This window comes from Natator depressus, chromosome 12, assembly GCF_965152275.1.
Source record: "Natator depressus isolate rNatDep1 chromosome 12, rNatDep2.hap1, whole genome shotgun sequence".
In the NCBI taxonomy this organism is placed as follows: Eukaryota; Metazoa; Chordata; order Testudines; family Cheloniidae; genus Natator; species Natator depressus.
The window spans coordinates 13845526-13865575 of record NC_134245.1 but is presented as its reverse complement, the minus strand read 5'-3'; the positions used below and the strand labels follow the sequence as shown (position 1 = coordinate 13865575).

General features: G+C 38.4%; 1 protein-coding gene and 1 long non-coding RNA gene across 3 annotated transcripts in view; one reads left to right on the top strand and one right to left on the bottom strand.

The window, feature by feature from the left end:
• FTO (FTO alpha-ketoglutarate dependent dioxygenase) overlaps nt 1–20050 on the top strand; it is a 328008-nt gene that overhangs the window by 72320 nt on the left and 235638 nt on the right. For both annotated transcript variants that reach the window (XM_074968603.1, XM_074968604.1), the window contains exons 3-4: nt 7078–7732; nt 18362–18505. In XM_074968603.1, the coding sequence (XP_074824704.1) occupies nt 7078–7732; nt 18362–18505 (799 nt within the window). The remainder of the gene's footprint in view (nt 1–7077; nt 7733–18361; nt 18506–20050) is intronic.
• LOC141996521 (uncharacterized) overlaps nt 1–20050 on the bottom strand; it is a 44652-nt gene that overhangs the window by 4001 nt on the left and 20601 nt on the right. The window lies entirely within an intron of this gene.

Here is a 20050-nt window from a genome sequence, read left to right as displayed (position 1 = left end):
GGCTGGTTGGAGATTTAAAGAATACCAAACAATATTTTGAGATGATATGTTTAAAATGTGTTTCTACTTCCTGTTTTCTTCTGAGATACCACTGTATGCTTCTTAGGGTAGAACTCTAAAGACACCATGTAAGAAATATTGATAAAATAGTTCTTAAGCATGTAATTTTAGTGCACAAGCCAAAGGTAACATGCTTCTGATTTGGCCGACGTTGAAATGTGGAACACATTAGCTCCATGTCCTAAAAGGAGAGTGAAATATTGTTGCATTTGAGTAAGCTGTGCATCTTCATCTCAGATGTGTATTTTCAGACTTCTAATTGCTTTGTAGCATCTTGTTTGATTCTGTCCTCTTTCTTTATTTCTTTGCTTGAAACTTTACTTGTGCGATTCATGTAACAACTTCAATAGATTAATGGTGTTTTTAAAACTGTATTAAAATATACAGTGCCTTCCTAAATTTGTTATGATGATGCATATGATTTGGCTATTGATTAATATAAAAGTCTAATTTGGGCCTCTCATGTTAAAGTTGTGCAAAAAAATCCAGCAGTGATGCTACACAAGTGAACTACTAAAGCATTACATTTATTCTTTGAGTGTTACTTTCTGCAGAGCCTTATATACCTGTGCACAATGAGATCAGATTCTGTGGCAAGAACTAAATACTGCACCCCTAGATTCTGTAGTAGCATTAAATATTTTATCTCCATGAAATAGCCTTCATTCCCATCCTCATGCTCTCAAACACACACACACGAATATGGCTCAGAGTTGAAAATACTCATTGACATAAAATTCCTCAATAATTATTTTCATTAATGATGTTTTCACTGTATTTTTCAGGCAGCTCATGGGGCTCAGCATTCATGTGGCCTAGCTCAGAGTCTCCTTCCCCACATGTGCCAGGAAAGCGGAGAAATGGTCATCTTCTCAGCCCTTTGGGTCTTGGCTGCTGCTCTGTTCTCCAAGCAGCTGAGCTCAACTCGGCTTACTTCATCTCACCAGTCTATACTTTTGGTCCTCCAGCTCTCTGGCTAGAAGCTGGATTTTAGCTCCAATACCTCAACTCCCTGTTGCCTGCTTCATTGAATGGTGCAAAGACCATGTTTTGTAATCCAACTAATTTATCTTTGTGGGAAAAGCTGGGGAGCAAGAAGCACTTGCAGGCAGGTCCCAGCAGGACAGGTAGATTGAAAACAAAATGTTGGATGACTGGGTGCAACAAACTGGAAAATTCCATACCTGGAGTCTTTGATAAAGACAGATTGTGCAACCTCAGAATCAGTGTCTCTGGAGCTCTGATTGAGATCAATGGGGCAGATGACATCTTTTAAAGGTGTTGTGCCAGGCTCTCTGCAGACTCAGGAAGACAGTGCTTCTCCATTTTACTCTCAGATCATATTTTAAAGGTTTTTGTTTTGTTTTTTAATCAAAGATGGGTTTCCTAGAGCATAGTTCTGCAGCTGCAGGATAGTGGAATACTGGGGCCCTGTTTATAGATTCTGGCCAACATTTTCAAACTTTAGATACTAAAGTTAGACACTTAAGTGGCTTCATTGTCAGTGTTGCTGACCACCTGCAATTCCCACTGAAATCAGATTTTAAAAAATGCTTCCTTGGGAATTTTTGTGGATAATCTTGTGAAACCTTTAGCATACAATATATTTAATTAATTTTAACAAATTACCACCCAGTAGTGCCATAGTTTATTAATCAGTTAGATAGTACCTAATGCAACCCCATTGTTACTGCTAAAATAGCATTATTTGGATGCTTTCTATTTCAACTCTTTAATAACACATGATTTTCAAAACCTAAGTGTAATAGCAAGTTACAAAACCAAGTTTAACCATTTAAACTTGGAGAGACAGAAGATGAAAATATAGTTAGGTAGAGAACAGATTCTGAGTTATACCTTTGATGGTTAGGTGATGGAAAAGTGGTTGTGATTGTTGTTGGTTCAGGCAGGAGACAGAGGCTTTTTCCTTGGCTGAGCAAGAACTCAGGCTAAAAAGAGGATGTAGTATCTTCTGGACCAAAGTTTGTAATAGTAAGCTAGACCCAATTGATTGATGGACTCTTCCCTTTCTTAGTGGCAGGGACCAGTGTTAAGTGAACTGGCAGCCTCTGTCCAAGGGTAAATAGAATTATCAGAAGGAGAAACATCAAGGCCTGGAGGTAGGAAGTCTGTAACTAATCCAATTAAGACCATTATTTGGAGCAGAATATAAAGTAAATGCAAAAGGAAAGAGGGACACTGAACACACAGTGCAAAGATGAACAACCACCAGCCCTTAAGTCATGCCTTAGTATTTAAAACTTTCAGTTTGTACACGCAAAAAATGCAGGATGTTGATCAAAGTCTCTACCAGATTTTCCCACTAGATGTGTTCACTCAAAAAGCCCTAGTTTGTAAACTGAATAACTTTGGAACAGGTCAGGATCATCAACAAAAATCCTGTTCACAAAACAAAAATCCCATGTTGCTTAAGTGCTTTCATTGTGATTGTTTTTAGACTTTTACCCAGAGTTCCAGGATAACAGTTCATTCTACAGGCCTTAAATACTTTACAGTCACGTCTCTTTAGGTAGGCAAGAAGCATCTCAGATCTATAATCTGTTTGCAGGGAAGTAGAATGGGAATCCCAGAGTGTTTCAAATAATACATTAAAATATTTACACAAAATAAAAAACGTTGCTATTGATGAATTTTACTGTATTATTTCCTCACTTTATTTATATGGGTGTCATAACCTTACAGTTTCTGAGAGGAATATTTTTCAATGTTGTTTAACCCAGCTGTACTAGTACTGTATTTTTTTGTGCATTCCCTGTTGCAACTAGCAGCCTTCCAGGTTAGGGTTCAGCAATGGTCTCAACTGCTGACATGTCTCACAGAGGGACTGCAATGACTGGGCTTTTGTTTTTTTTAGGAGAGTAAATATAAAGATAATGGTCTGACACTTGCTCTATAATGGGGGTTCACAAACTTTTTTCACAGTGTGGATCAAATCCTTAGATATGGCTTGTGTTATGGTCCAGCTCCCATCCTATTTGCAATCATTTAACATCCAGTAACAACTGCAGCAATGTCAAGGTCCAATTTTTTTCTCCCAGGGATTTGGAAAGGGATGAGCTGATATGGAGGGGATGTTATTTTATCATGTCAGCTGTGCATATTTGTATATTTTTTTTCTTGGAGTAGGACAAGCAGCCTATTACGTGTTGTGAAAATTAAATTATACAAGGCTGCTTGTAGCTTGGGATGGATATCTCTTCATATTTTATCAATCTAAATAAAATAGTATTCCTTTAAGATGCAACCATGTACTTTCTCTTGTTTGAGGCTCTAAGTGTTATGTAAGGGTGTATTTAAAATGTGATTAGATTATTAATAAAGAACGACATGCTGATTTGTGCCTCCTAGATTGATAAAAGGGAAAGGAAAGGAAAAAAAACAAGACGGAGGTACAGCCCTATTCTACAAATGGTCAGCCCAATTATTCGTGTATTGGACTGATAACCTTAAAGATTTAATTTAACTGCACTGTGTTCCTTTCTTGTGGTGAAAATTGAAATTAATTGGCAGAGTCCCCCTCTCCCAGGATAGAATCCACCAGTATGGCCTGCATTCTTTGTTCCTAGATATATGGCTTTACCTTCGGCAGTATTGAAATGCATATTGTTAGCCTGTGCTCAGTTTACCAGGCGCTCCAGATCACTCAATATCAATGACCTGTCCCCTTTATTTACCACTCCCCCAATTTGTGTCCTCTGCAAACTTTATCAGAAATAATTTTGTTTCTCATGTCATTGAAAAAATGTTAGATTGGTTCTTGGCCTACACTATCTTTGTAAAATCCCACTAAAAACACAGCTGCTTGATAATGATTCCACTTTTAAAATTACAAGTTAAAATTAAAAGTTAGCCAGTTGTTAATCCGTTTAACGTGTGCCATGTCAAAGTTGTATTGTTCTAGTTTGTTAATGTGTCATGTGGTACCAAGCCAGATGCCTTTCAGAAGTCTAAATATATTACATCAACATTATTACTTCCATCATCCAAATGTGTAATGTCAACAAAAATATATATTACATTAGTTTTGCAAGATCTATTTTCCATAAACCCATGTTGATTGGCATTAATTACATACCCTCCTTTAATTGTTTCTTAATTGAGTCCTGTATCAGCTATTCCATTATAATGCCCTGAAATGACGTCAGGCTGGCAAGCCTATAATTTCTCGGGTCATCCCATTTACACTTTAAATATTGGCACAACATTAGTTTTCTTCCAGTTCTCTGGAGCTTCCCCAGTATTCCAAGATTTATAGAATGTCAATATTACTGGTTCAGTTGCTCCTCAGCCAACTCCTTTAAAAAACTCTTGGAGGAAAGTAAACTAGACCTGATGATTTTAAAAAGTCTGTCTTTAGTGGCTGCTGTTTTAACATCTTTCTGAGATACTAGTGGAATAGAAAGTATTTCATCATCAAGATATAAATGTATCAGATGGCTTTTTACCAAATACAGAACAGAAATATTTATTAGACACTTCTGCTTTTTTTGCATTGACAATTACCATTTCTATCTAGCAATGGATCAATATCATGGTTAGGATTCCTTTTGTTCCTCATATATTTAAAAAAAAAAACTCCTTATTGACCTTAATTCTGGTGGCCCTTGATTTGACCTTGTGCCTTTTTTGCTTCTTGAATTAATTTTCTACCATTTCAAGCGTCCGATTTATGTTCATTGCTATCAGCTTCCCCTTTTTTTTCATTTGTTCGTGACGAAAAATACACTTTATTTTTTGTATAGTTGTGTTCACCTCTCCCCTAAGCCTGGTTGGTTTTTTAACCAGTGTAGCTTTCTTTCTCTGTTGTGCATTTTTAGGTATCAAATAAAATTATCATGGAGAAGCAGTGTTGCCTAGTGGATAGATCATTAGCCTGGGATTCAGGAGACCTGTGTTCTATTCCCAGCTCGGCCACTGGCCTGCTGGGTAACTTTGGGCAAGATGCTTCACCTCTGTGCCTCAGTTTCCCTCTCTGTACTATGGGGTAATGGTACTGAATTCCTTTGTAAAGTGAGTTGAGATCTACTGCTAAAAAGCAAAGGATTATTACTACTCAAATTTTTCTAATCAAATTCTTTCTTCCAGCTAATTGGGCTCAGTTGTTTTCAGCTTTCTGAAATTGGCCCTTTTTAAAGCATCAGTTATACATATGTGTATATTTCTGGTTTGGACTTTATTCTGTGTGGGTTGGTGTCCAAGTAATGTACTCCAAACAGTTGGCTGTTGCCAGTGTATATCTAATACATTCTATCTATCCATTGAACCTAGGCATTTATATATGTTCACCACAGTGGTATCTAAGTACTAGTTTACATGCTAAGAGATTTTGGACTAATACAGTTAGAAAATGCCAAAACTGAAAAAACTAAAAACACATTGAAAATGTACATAGTACAGATTACAGTACATGTTGTGCCACACACCCTCTAACTGCACTAAATTGGTTTATGACCAATCCAAATCTATTGGCAGTGCTGTTATCTAATGGTAGACTGTGCACCTATGTGTTGGGAGGAATGCAATTCAAATGATCCATCCATCTGATGCTGTATGTAACACCAGCTGCCCTAGCTGTTTCACTACTGCAGGGGTGGCCAACCTGAGCCTGAGAAGGAGCCAGAATTTACCAATGAACATTGCCAAACAGCCACAGTAATATGTCAGCAGCCCCACATCTGCTAACCCCCTCCAGCCCCCAGCGCCTCCCGCCCCACCGGCAGCCTCGCCAAGCAGCGCCTTCCTTTCCCTTCCCTCCTCACGCCTCCCACCCGCCGCAGTCAGCTGTTTTGTGGTGCGCAGGAGGCTCTGGTGGGGAGGAGCAAGGGCATGGCAGGCTCGGGGGAAGGAGTGGAGTGGTGGCAGGACCTGGGGCAGAGCGGGGGGTTGAGCATTGAGTACACCACAGCACATTGGAAAGTTGGCATCTGTAACTCCAGCCTCAGAGTCAGCACCCACACAAGGAGCCACATATTAACCTCTGAAGAGCCGCATACGACTCGGGAGCCACAGGTTGACCACTCCTGCACTACTGCATGATGAGCAGATCTGAACCACAGAGCCTGACGCACAAAAATGTGGTGGGGAGGGGAAAACCTCTGCATTTGTGCTTATTAACCTCCCTAAAACAAACAATGGTGGTCAAAATAATAAATGGCACAAACGTGCACTAACTGAACAGGAAAATGGGGCCATCAGTTTGACTCCTTTCACAAGCTCCTATCACCGTAATAAAAATTTTGCAAGAATTATACAGGAGAGTAATGCTACAAAGCTTTGCCCACATCACCATTAAGGAATTGCACAACACAGCTGTAGTCACCCTTTTTCCTCCCTGCCCCTGTCTTTCCAGAGTTGGTTTCTTCTTCCTACTAAGCTGGAGTGTAAGAGTCCTGAGGTCAATATTGGAACTGATCCAATTTGCCAGTGTTCTATCTACAATGTGGCTTCCTTACCAAATGTAGCAAGTAGTCATAACTAAAGGAGATGGCTCGTGAGCCCAAGCCTTGAGTTTGGAATACCTAGAGCCATAGCTTTAAATCTTAGCAGGGTCAGCTCAGTGCCCTCATACTTCTGAGGTAGATTAATGTGTTCAGTGCAGTGTTTTGTGTGTATATGGTGTGCTGGGTGCAGGGGGGTAGTGGTCGATTTTGGATGAAATCTTAAGAACTGAAGACTGCTCTGTAGCCCTTTACTTAAAATGAGGGGTTTGACCTTATGGTCTTTGTCCAAAGTTTTCCCTCCCTCTACTGATGTGCTTGTGCAGCATCCCACTTGACTGCTGTATTTCAGAGATGCTGTATGTATGTGTTTTGTAAGGTACCTTGTAATGTTAAAGTACTAAACAAATATAAAGTACTGTGTCTTCCTTACTGCATCACATTCTAGATTTACTTTTTAGAGAATATGAGCATAGCCTTAAAAATACATACCTGGATATTTAAAATATGTTCTGGTTCTTACAAAAATAACAAATTGGTTATTTGTTTTGTTTTTTAGTGGAAGACCAGATATTCCAAACTCTTCCTCAGGAAAGCTGATAAGATACCCCAAGAACTTCATCACATAGTGCAAGAAGCCTTTTTGACCTTGCAAAAACATGATTGTTTCTTCCAAGATCTTGTAAGGATCAAAGGAAAAGATTTTCTTACACCAGTATCTCGTATATTAATTGGAAACCCAGGATGCACTTACAAATACTTGAACACAAGACTGTTTACTGTTCCATGGCCTATGGAGGATTATGAAATAAAATATTGCCATCCTGAACTATTTGTAGCTTGTAAAGCATTAATCAAACTTAATGACTACTTGAATGTAGAAGCCGTCCAGGCTTTGCAAGAACAAAATTTATCTGAGACCAAAGAAACTGAAAATACTGCTGTCACAGATAGAGAACAGGATTTTTCTACTTTTATTAAGGGGTCCCTCTTAGAAGTTCAAAGCAGTCTTTATACACCAAGGAATGACTGCACCAGTCTTAAGTACAGAACATCTTATAACTTGACTTTATTGAATTATATGGATCCTCTACAAATGCCGTACTTGAAACAAGAGCCTTATTTTGGAATGGGGAATATGGCAGTGAGCTGGCACCACGATGAAAATCTCATTGAAAGGTCAACAGTAGCTGTGTACAATTACAGCTGTGAAGGTGAGTAGTGGGGAGGTAGCACAATATGATTTGGCAATTGGTCTAAATGCTTTAATGCCTGAAGCTTTTTTATGTTTTACTGTGTGAGCATACGTACATACTGTGACAAAGCTCTGTCCTTGCCTCCGTGGGTCCCATGTTTCCTGGCAGATTTCGCTAGCTTCAGAGGCTCACTGTGACCCTCCACGTAACCCTTCTCTCTCTAGGGACAAGGGTCACAGTCTACTGAGTCATTTTCATCATAAGCCAGCAAGGGAGGTGAGGAGAAGTTATCCTTCCTTGCACAGTCTCTGTTGCTTCCCAGTCTCAGTGATTAATCAGAGGGCAAAGGTGTGGGGGGGAGAGCCCAGGCCCACCTTCTACCCTGGGCTCCAGCCCAGGGACCCTAATAGTATCAGCTATGGTAGCTGACCTTTTAGAAACATGACATGTACAATTCCCTGGGCTACTTCCCCCACAGCAACCCTCACTTCCTCAAGCTCCACTTCACCCTTACCTCAGGGCCTCCTTCCTTGTGCCTGACATGGTGTGTACTACTCAGCCTCTCCAACAGTGCAACTTCCTTCTACAGCTCCTGACATCCACACCCACCTGACTAACTGGGAGGCTTTTAACTAGATTCATCCAGCCCCTGATTGGCTTCAGGTGTCCCAATCAACCTAGCCTTCTCCCTGCCTTCTGGAAAGTTCTTAATTGGACCCAGATGTCTTAATTGACCTGGAGCAGCTTCCATTTCACTTAACCTGGTACCAGGGATTTGTTTAACCTGGAGCTAATATATCTATCTCCCACTACTTTTCTATAGCCACTGGCCTTGCCCCGTCACAATACATACCTGCAAACCTGCCTGCTTGTCCAGATTTGTCACTTGTTTCTGAATATATCATAGTAAATAACATATCTTTTCATGTGTAAGCACTACTGTTACTTCTACCTTTCTTTACCGAAGCAAAATACACCTATGTTTACTGCAGCTGGCCCTATGCATAGTACTAGTAAGTGGATTGAAAAGTTGCTATAATTAACTTGCTGATAAAGAGCCAAGAAAACAAAATCTGTCAAATCTCTATCCCAGGTTCCCACAGGTGCATATTTCTAGTCTGTAAAATGTTTTATTATAGTTGACACCACTGTCTTTAGTGGAGTGATTTGTCAAATATGGACTTGCTCTGCTTCATGCTGATTTTACTACTGTCCTTTCTTTGCAAAGAACATGCTGGCTTGGCTTTATATAAAGGTATTCTTATGTTTACAGAGAACTATATAAATTCTTGCCCAGGCCTGCTGTCGTGTTACATTGTCTTGGAACTCAACAGCCCTGTTGTAGTTAAGAGGAGGGGTGTCTGATAGGATTTCCTTTGTAAATACTTGTTTTATGTCACTTCATACAGGCTCTTCTATTAAAAATCTATTCAAACATAATGTGAATTATGTGAAATGTATAGTTCTAGAGCAATGAAAATAAAATTATCAGTTTTTCATGGTTTAAAATACCTTTTGCCTCTTTGTCCTCTGTTGAAAACTCTGTGTATGTGTGTATTTAAAGTACATAATTCTGTCTAAGGCTGGGTAACTTTCAGCATCTAATTTGAGGGCTACTTTTTTCAAAAATGGCTTCCAGTCTGCAGGCACAAATGATAGAATACAGACATCTAAACGACGTAATTTTTAGATGCTGATGATCCACTGCAAGTTCATAATTAGAAACTGAAACTATGGGCTTTGCTGTACCCTTTGAAATGTAAGAAGACTCACATTGACTTAGTGGTCTTTGGATCAGGACCATAGTGCATAGGCAGCTGCTGGTATTTTTACGTGTATTTTCTCACTTCATATTAATTCCTAAACTATAGCTCATCTTATTATATAACATTTACATTGTAATGGGGTTGTTTTTTCCCCACACACTGTGCACCCTGTAATGAAAGTATCTCATTTGCCCAAGTTTATAAGGAACTTTTTTACCTAACAAAGCTGATTTATTTATGAAAGTATGTTTCTAAATGTCACCCCAGTTGTATATATGATATGGATGGTATACATATACCAAACAGCGGGTGGCCAAACCTCAGCTCACGAGCCACATACAGCTCTTTTACAGTTTGTGTGGCTCGTGGAGCCCCTCATAATTCCCCCCATTCTCCACCAATCAGATTGGGGAGGGGGGGAGATCGGGGCTTCTGCCCTGTGGCGGGGTGTGGGCTAGGGGCTTCTGTCCAGTGCGGTAGAGAGGGGCTCGCAGCTTCAGGCTGGCGGAGCATGCCTGCTGGGGCTCAAGGCTTCAGCTGAAGCCCCGAGCCCCAGCAGATATGCCCTGGCTCTCGAATTTCTGAAGATTAGCATATGCGGCTCAGAGGGTCAGTAAGTTTGGTCACCCCTGTCATATACTTCTATGTCCAGTAAGTTAACACTACCTATTGAGATGATAGTGGGTTGTTAAAAACACGCCCATTTAAATAAGAGAACCATAAGCATGAGGCAAGTGTTCATGCACTCTCATAACACATGAAACACTCTCTACATTAATGTAAGCCTACTTGTGGAAGTGGATGAGAAAACTGGGCCTTTACATTCAGCCATATTTGAGTTAACCAGAGAGAAAAGGGTCTTGCATTTCTTCGTAATTAAAAGCTGCCTCTGGATTGTTATTTTACCCAATGGTGCCTACACAGAGTGCAGCACATAGGATAAGTAAGATCATCCCATGTTTTAAAACCACCATAAAGGCCAAACCAAGGTATGGGTTAGAATACCAAAGAGTTCCTCGGTTGAAAACAGACCCTTTTTTTTTTTTAATCTGTTTTTTAGTGTAATATAGAATGTTAGCACACATTAACCAACCATTGTATGAGACTATTATTACTTTTTTAAAAAATGTGAGCTACATAAAAGAAAGGTTTTGCTTAGAATTAAAAATCATTAAAGAATTTAAAAGTAGAGGCAAAAACTTCCAAATATGAACCATTTTCACAACCATAACAACCATTTTATTTTATTTTTTAAAAATGGGAAGATTACTTCAGATTTGAAGTTTGTTCATTTTCTTCTCCAGTGCATCTCAAAGCCTGACTTTGACACATGTGTTAATAATGGTCTCTTGGCAGTACCTGGAAATCTAAGGAGTATAGCTTAACTGGAGACAGTACGCAGAAGGACAAGAAAAGATTTTATTTATTTATTTATTTATTTATTATATAGAAGTAAATGTTACTAAACTGGGACCTGGTTCTGCAAGGTGCTGAGCACCTCCTGATAGGTGCCAAACACCACTATCTTCCAGTGACTTCAGTGGGAGTTGAGGACACCTAGCAGCTGCCAGGAGGCACTTAATACCTTGCAGAAAATGACCTTTAGTGCACTGGTATGTGATAGCATTACACTGTTACAAAAGTTTCTCCCTGTCCAGATTTACTAAGTATGGTTTGTCAGTAGTCTTATTGTATTTCCCTGCAGTAAAGCTACACAGTATGCAGGAATAGCCCAAGCATTTAATTTCACAAATCCAAGGAAATGGGTAAACTTTTAAAAACAGTTACTACTCCTTAAAAGGTTAATTAAGCAGCAAATAACGTTGTCAATTAATGTTGAATATATACACTTTTTTCTCCTCCTCCATCCAAGAAGCTCTCATTGTCTGAAAAATATCAGACAACTTAAAAGAACTGTTTCTGTAATTTTCCTAGTTATAGTTTTTAACTGCTGGCAGTTCTGAGCCGTGAAAATTTTTGATAAGTCTATCAATATTAATAAGACAATACATTGCAATTCTATAGCACTGTCGATTTGTATATTTCAGCAATTTGCTGTAGTTGGCAAGTATTACCATCTCTATTGTACAGATGAGGTAACTGAAGTACTGAAAGGTGACGAAGTAACTTGATGAGGGTCACACAATAAGTCAGTGGAAGGTTCTTGAATAGACCACATCTCCTGACTGTATTCCCATTCTCAATCTCCTAAACAGAAGCTGCCCCGTTATATGTCAGTGTTCCTTATTGGTATTTAAAACCGATCCCCATTTTACTAATTACAAGCCTGATTGTCCCTGCTAGTGTTTGGTGTGTTTTTACTAAACGAGTGAAAGCTACATCTAACTGAGTAGAGCTGTTTGGAAATTTTCTGATGGAACAGTTTTCCACCAGAAAATGCTGATTCAACAGAATTGAAACATTCCATAGGAATTTACTGAATTTGTTGACATTCTAACTGAAACTAGGCAGGTTTCTGATGCTACCCCATGATCCCAGCTCCTGAGCAGCGTATTTGGCAGGCTGCTGCCAAGCCAGGGCTCCCAGGCTCCTGGCTGCTCACCAGGGGGCTGCCCTGAGAGGCGGGGAGTCAGCTGCCCAGCTCCCTGGGCTGCCTGACTCACATGACTTTTTATTTTAAATGAAATTTAAATTTGTGTGTAATGCTTTAAAGGTATATAATACAATTGTATTTATTTTATTTTATATTTTAATATATTAAATTTAATTTTTATATTTCATTTTTAAAATTATTAAAACATAAAATAAAATAAATACATCTGCTACTCTAATTAAAATGTTCCACTGTACTATCTTATTTTCTTGTTCAAAGTTTCTCTTGTTTGATGTTATAATGAAATAGTTTGATGCTTTGATCGGTATTAATGAGAGTAGCAGCTGCTTTTAATATCCTAGAAAAATGATTCCAGGCTAACACAAGGGTATTAAAAATAGCTGCTACTCCAATTATTTTATTTTCTTGTTCAACAGTTTCATATAAACAACAAAATGTTTTACTCTGCTAATTGGAGTAGCAATTGTTAACAAATTGAAGAATAAAATAATTTAATATAAAACTAAATTTACATTAAAATATAAATTACATTAAAATAATATAAAAATAAAAAACTGCCAAAATCAAAACATAACTTTCAATTTTTCACAATATTCTTTTCTGGAATTCCTATTCAGCAGGAAATTTATAAATTGGAATGGATTTTTTTAGAATTTTCAGCATTTCCCGTGAAAAGGAATTCTGAGTTTCAACCAACTCTATACCAGGAGTATAGAGTTTAGTCTATGAAAGAGATGCTATTCTGAGCTCCCATCACACAGGAGCATTAATATAATGAACAAGACTTACTCAATTTCCTTTGGCCCTGTAGAAAAGTTGGTGTAGCTATCCAAAATAGAGGCACAATAAGGGCCATATATCCGTAATTTTTTATGGACCTGCCTGAAATAATTGTAGTTAAACGAACAACCCAAGAAAAGAGTATGCTTTGCAAGGAGGTTTTTCCTTTAGGCGCACATTGGTCCTCTAGGCCAAGGAGTCTAACCCTTTTCTCATGGAAAATCATGCAGTGACCCTGATTCACTGTCTTTCACTTACGTGGGATTTTCAGAACCTGGTTTAGAGGTTGAAGAAACAGTTTTCCTCTGTATACTTACTGTATTTTGTTTGGCTTGTTGCCCTATAAGAGCTGTGTAAATCTCTTAGAGTAATAAAAAGGCTGGATCTGTTAGCTGACAGGTTAATGTTTAACAGTTTAACAAAACCAATGATTAACTGCAGTAAAGACTAATTTTGAAGGAACCATTATTTTTTACTTTCATAAAGTACAATTTGTTTTTTTCATGTTTTTAAAAGCAACATCCCTTTGCTAAATTTAATAGCTGCCCCATCATTTCTACAATAGCGGGGAAAGAAACTGAGATACGACATTGATCATTTCCTCAGTGGTTAATAATAATAATTAATAATTAACAATTGGAATGATCCTAAAGATTTATAATTGACATGTAATCTCCTCTATTTGCTATTTAATGGACACAAGTCACTCAATAATTTATTTGTATAACATTAAAAGCAATCTTCAGTGGTTTCTAACATGAGTAATATGTTCTAGATACTGATTGTGGAAGAAATGCTATATGTAAAAATATTTCCTCACTGCCTGGCACTGAATATGTAGCCAAAATGCTCATTTCTGTATGTGAATTGTATAATTATGCAATAATTGCTAGAAGTTGGTCATTACTCGTAGACGTTAACCAGCTAGAGGTAATTTTCTGAGGTAGGTTTAGGGCAATTGTTGAGTACTTTTCAACAAGTTAATCACTGTCTGTAACAATGATATACTTGTGAAAAGTTAAGTTAATAGCAGCTCTTCATAATGTTAATATTAAATCTTTATTTGAATTAAAGATGTCAGTTTGTTTTTCTCACCACCATCACTGTTTATATCAATAAGATTTCTCTCCCGCATCAATTTAGAGAGGAAAGAATTTCCCCAAATTCTTTTTTTTTTTTTTTGGTAGTGCTTTTTTTCCTGATGTGTTCAGACACTAACTGTTGGGAGAAAATTGCGACTTCTTTTCAAGGGACAAATTGATAAGAATGCAGTTTCAGGAAATCCCTTTTTTGTATATATAAATCCCAGTTGGAATTGAAAATTTAAATGACACCCTTGTTAATACCAGTATATTGTTTTCAGAGAATCATTTTTTTAAAAGATGGTTAGAGCGCCTGTGATGGAAGTCACAGTCCAAGTTAGATCAGTTGAGCTATAAAGAATCTTGAACTATAAAGAGTTTTTGGCCAGGGTGCATACCACAGAAATATGTGTTCTGTGACTTCCAGATTGGATTATTGTAATATGCTGTATATGGGGCTATCCTTTACCACAACCACTGAAACTTCAGATAGTGAAGAATAAAACTACCCACCTGTTGAATGGTGCTTCTCATTCAGAGTTTTGCATGATTGTTACGGCTTCCAGGTGATTTCTGAGTCCAATTTAAAGTGTGCAATATGGTTTGATTCCTGAGTACCTTTGAGAGGGGGAGGGCTGCTGGTGGGGCATTTTTTTTTTTTTTTAAAAAGAGGTCCTCTACTCTGGACGTCACCATTAGCATTGGTCCTGCAGGGGCTAGATTTGTTGACCTTTAATTCATATTGCAAACCGAATCTTTTCTCCTGGGCTTTTTGTGAGAAAGTGAACTGATTGGGTAATAGTGGGTGACAGTGGAGTCTCAGTTTGGGTGGAACAGGGAGGGATTTTATATTTTGGAAATTGATTCCACTTTGTATGTTTCACAAAACAATATACAAGTGCTCAATATACAAGTGCAGAGCTTAAAAATTGAAATAAATAATTCTCTCAAGCATAATCCTTTGCTCTACCTTGATATGAGAGCTGTTAGTTGGGGTCAACAGCAAAACCAAATATTACAGGTTTTTTTTCTGCATAAGCTGGCAATGATGCTTCTTATTAAGAAATGGGACATGGCATTAGGGTTTGATTTAGGATTAGGTTTGGCATTCCAATTCAAGGTTAAAACAGGGAGCATTTGGGTTTGAAAGTGCTAAAATCTCTCAAACTGTTCTGTTTGGCCCAAAATGACAAAGAAACCTCTGAAAGTCAGCTGCCTTTGCAAGACTTCCTCCATGGTGGGCCAATAACTAAACTAGATCTAGAAAAACAAGCCCTTCATTGTTCTGGGTCCAGATATGACCCAGAATCCTAAGGGCAGTTTGATGTGATGTGTCTGGCCTTCTCTGTTTCCTGTTTGGGGTGTTGCCACCCTGACACACCCCACCTGGAAAAAAGTGTCAGAAGGACCATGAGTTCAGATCTCCAAGCACAGTCTAACATTCAGTCTGTGGTATTGACCGAAGCAATAAGACATGGTCCTCCAGAGTCTAGAAGGCCCGGGAAGGGGCAGTAGCCAATCAGGACCCACCAAGAGAGATAAGAAGGCTTGCCTGCTTCTTCTGTGGAGGAGTGCTGGGTGAAGCTGGACAAGAGAGGAGTTCCCTTGGGTTTAATCCAGAACCCCAGGTCCTGATCAGGGCCTAGCCATCCTCTGTACCTTCACCTGAAGCAATGTGACAAACTGGTTATTTTGTTCTGAGGTTCAAAGATTCAGGTGGCCAATTTTTGAGTCGTACTTTAACTGTTGAAGGACGAGGAAGGAGTTCCTTGCATGAACTGCCTTGCTCTGGGCAAGCTGTGACAGGCAGTTTCAAGATTCTGGGATTCAGAATACCTCTGAAATACCAGACTGGGACATCAAGCCTGGTGTTCTGGCCAAATTTTACTTCAGTTACTATATTCTCTCTATCACAACTTCCTCTTTAATTATGGCCGGGTAGGTACAGTGTGTCCAAACTGTTGTAGGAGTGTTGCTATAAGCTTGTTACATAGTTGCAGCATTTCATTTTGGATGTGAGCAAACTAATACCTGAGGGCCAGATTCTGCAGTCCTTTACGGAGCAGATCAATGGGAGTTTTGCTTTGTTTTTATTAAGTACTGCTAAATTTGGCAATTTCTGTATAGTTTGTTCCAAAGTAAACAAATCTCTTTAAGGTCTGTTTGTATTAAAGGTGCTACGTATATGCAAGACCCATGTGATTACAATACCGATAGTTTAGTTGTAGAACTTGAAACATCCAAATGTTTTAACTTAAACTGGAACCATAGTTGTCTAAACAAATATATGGCCTCATTGCTGCTTGAGGTGACAATAGGATTTTATTATAACTTCTCCCTACATATAAGTTTTGCCAGCTAACGTAGGGATAGGCCACAAATGATGAGAAGCCTTATTTTAAAATCACTTTGGCACAACTGACAGAAGCAAGTAGCAGCTTGCTTCCATTTGTTTCCAAAATAACATGGTAAGAGTCATAAGTTTCAACTGCTGCAGATAATTATTAGGTGCATTCATTGGGAACATAGGGAAAGAGAGTCTGTGAGCTACATCTGAACTCTGTACTTAAGCAATAAAAATTTTATCAAACTGCAAAAAACTAAGTCATTTTAACGAGCACATTCCAAAGGTGCTGGATTTATGAGGAGACCCCAGGAAACTTTGATTGAAATTGCTGTCTCTGATTGTAGTTCTATATTTTATTGGTGCCATATTGTGAACAGTGCTGCTGCCAAAGTGAATGGGAAAGCAGAATAACAGACAGAGTTAACCCACAAAGGTTACCTCTTTTTATAATATCCATGATGTATTGCATTAAAAATGCCTTGAAAGCCATCCTATTTGCAGTTTTCAGAAAGCATTTTTTCTTAAATTAAGTTACGATTTATCCGAACAGGGCAGAAAATATGAAAGCCCCTGAAAGACTTTAGTATTGATTTTTCTCAGAGTATTTGCTAGCTCTTGTTTTCTCATTTGTGTGCTCCTTGATGGAACAGCCTAGAGCTGTGCACTGATCCTGAGACAAAGCTTTAGCAGGATGAGAAGAACAATAGTGAGGGGCAGTATTGTGGGGCTGATCTTATAATAGGAGTTTTGCCTGAGTAAACAAGGACATCAGGTTTGGGTTCTGGGATATTTTTTTTTTCTTCCTGGTTCCAGAATTTAAGCAAAATTTAAATCACCTGGAAAATTATTAGAATTTTATTAACTATTATGCCTTCCCCCAACTAAATAAACACTGTAGTAGCCATATGTGATGAATGACTTGAATATTCTGAAGGCATGAGGTCAATGCTACTCTGTAAGTGTGTGCAGAATAATGAAAGTTATAAATCTTTTTTCTAGTATTTATGTTCTAAAAATAATTAAGCTTAAAGTCTACAAAAATTATGACATTAATGTGTATGTGTCATGGCAGTGAAATAGATCTATTCAACCAATCAGTAGTTATTGATTCTTTAAAAATTAGGCAACATACAATTGTTGATTATTACTAGCCATCGATGGTAGTTGAGTACCAGTTGCTCATTAATAACTGTGTCCTCCCCCTGACAAAATGCTCTGTTACATCAGCCATTAAACTATTACACCATAGCTTCCACGTACCCTATTATAAATGTAGACTGTATCTTTCACTTAATACTGCATTATACTCAGCCTCTGAAAATAGTTCTAGTTGAGAGATTGAGCTCCAAATATTTTTTCATTGCACTGGATTATTATTTTTCTCCTAGTTTATCACATTCAAGTTGTTTAATGATAAAACAACCACATGAAGATTAGATTGTACAGAATCTTCATTGGCTGTTGCCCTCTCTAACGTGTTTGAGTAGTTTAATAAAGGATGGAAGATAGGATACAAGGATTATCTCTTCAACTCTGCTGATTTTTTGTGTGGCTTTATAGAAGTCACTTGAACTTCACTGAACCTTAGTTTATGCTTTGGTAAAATTAGAACTAATGACATGTAAACAAGTTTAATTGTTTTTAAAGTGCTTTGAAATCCTTGTCTCAAAGTTATCTTAGAATTTGTTTCTTCTTACATATGTGGTATCATCTTTCCAGTCTAATATTGGTAAGCATACTACGATAGTTTTAATAATCTGCAATAAAAAACCTCCCAAAACCCCAGATCCAAACATCCCAGAACTGTAGGGAATTTTAAATGTGGTGCCAGACTTTATTGTCCTGATTCTCCATTGTCCTGTGCCTCGTGTATACAGTTTGGGTTTGTAGTGTTTTACACGCACTTTATACTCACTTTCCATTGACATCAGTGACTGCATGAGGTGCAGATCAATGGAGAATTAGGCTCAGTGGCTTATGACCATACCTAACGTATTTGGGTTTGCACTACTAAATTCTTCTTTATATTGTGTGGTTCTAATCCTCCCTCATTTCTTTGCCTTTTTCTTTATGTCTCTCTTCTTTTTTTTTTTTTAGGTTCTGCATGTGACAAAGTTAATGAACAGTATGTGGAAGGGAGAGACCCAGCTGACTGGCACGTAGGCCTGAAGGTAGCATGGGACATAAAGACACCTGGACTGGCAATACCCCTTCACCCAGGAGACTGCTATTTTATGCTGGGTAATTTTCAAAGGTTTAGGAATGCAAATGTTTCTATTGAAAATAGAGGGCAGACCATCAACTGGAGTAAATTTTCATAGCTCCATTGATGTCAGTGGAATGTGGGTGACTTACAACAGCTGAGGATCTGGCCAGAATGTGTAATTACTTTGTGGTTTTTTTGGTCTTCGGAGACTGTTTTCTTCAATTTTTCTTGTTTTCTTTCTTGTTAGTGGTGCACAGTGAAGTTTACCTGTTAAGCCTTTCCCTATCTCATGCTCAGATTGCAATTGAGGTTAGCTTCACCACAATAGGAAAATTTCTTCAGCTTGTACTTTAAGGATAAACTACCTGTGTGAGAAGTTGAGGTGTTATTCCTTATTTTTAATGGAAGCTTCCTCTTCCTCCTTTCAAGACACAGTTTCCTGGGGAACAATAGCCATCTACTTCATTGTCTTATTACAAAATCTCCCCGAAAGTGCAGTTTGGGTGAAGATGGACTATACGTGTATGTCATTTGTTTTTAAAATGTCCAAATATATAGCTATAAAAACAAGCTGTGTATATTGCTGTTGTCATTTATATTTCTGACTCCTCGGCTCAGGATGAGATTTTCTTAGTACTTCTTTGCACTGTTTTCTGATGGTGTGTTGGTCACCTGCTTTAAGTATGAGCCTTTCTCTCATTCTGTTACATTTTGACCAGTGTGTATTCAAGAATACCCTCCTGCAATGTTGGAATTATGCTGTAGAATTGAGCTGTTCTATTCCAAAAAGGAGCCTGGATGCATCACTTGTTTGAGGGCCAAAGAGAATTAAATCGGGCCCACTGTTTCTGGCAGCTGAAGTCCAACATTGCTGTTAATAGTACAAGGCAGCAAGTCAGGGAACATAAGTAGGTTCATTCTGGATTAGCATTTCCCACTAATTAAATCGCCTTGTGAATAAACCGCAGCTACATCACACCATGAGCCATGTGCCCTAAAACTCAGACAATCATTGTGAGACTGCAGTGATTGCCTGTATTGGCTGTTCAGGGATTGGTGAAACCAACACCCTTGTTGACACTCCCAGTTCATGCACTTCTGATATGTTGAGGCCCAAGGTACTTCCACAAAGCAGCTCTTCCTACCTGCTTACTTATTGGGGTAGTTTTCCTTTTCGCTTTTCCCCATTGTCTATCAGGTGAAACTGAACAACTTAGTTACCACAAGTGAATTTTTTTCAGAGTGCCTGCTAATATCTTGTACCTCGTTCTGCTCTTAGCTACACCTCTGCAACCCCACTGAGGTCAACAGTGTGGCATATGTGTAACTAAAAGTAGAGTGTGGCCATATCAGACTTGAGCATCTCACAGAATAAGATACGGAGTTGTTTGAAATCCTTGAATACTGTGATACAGAAGATGTCTAACTTTTCTTCTTCCATTAGGATGAAGGGCTAGCAGTCTTGAGAGAGAGAGATTTTTTTTTTTAAATCAAAGTGAAGGTTATGTGACAGTTAATAATTCCCTTTGTAAGAGTTTGTAATCCATCTTTGTGCAATAGCTATTCTAACATCAGATGGG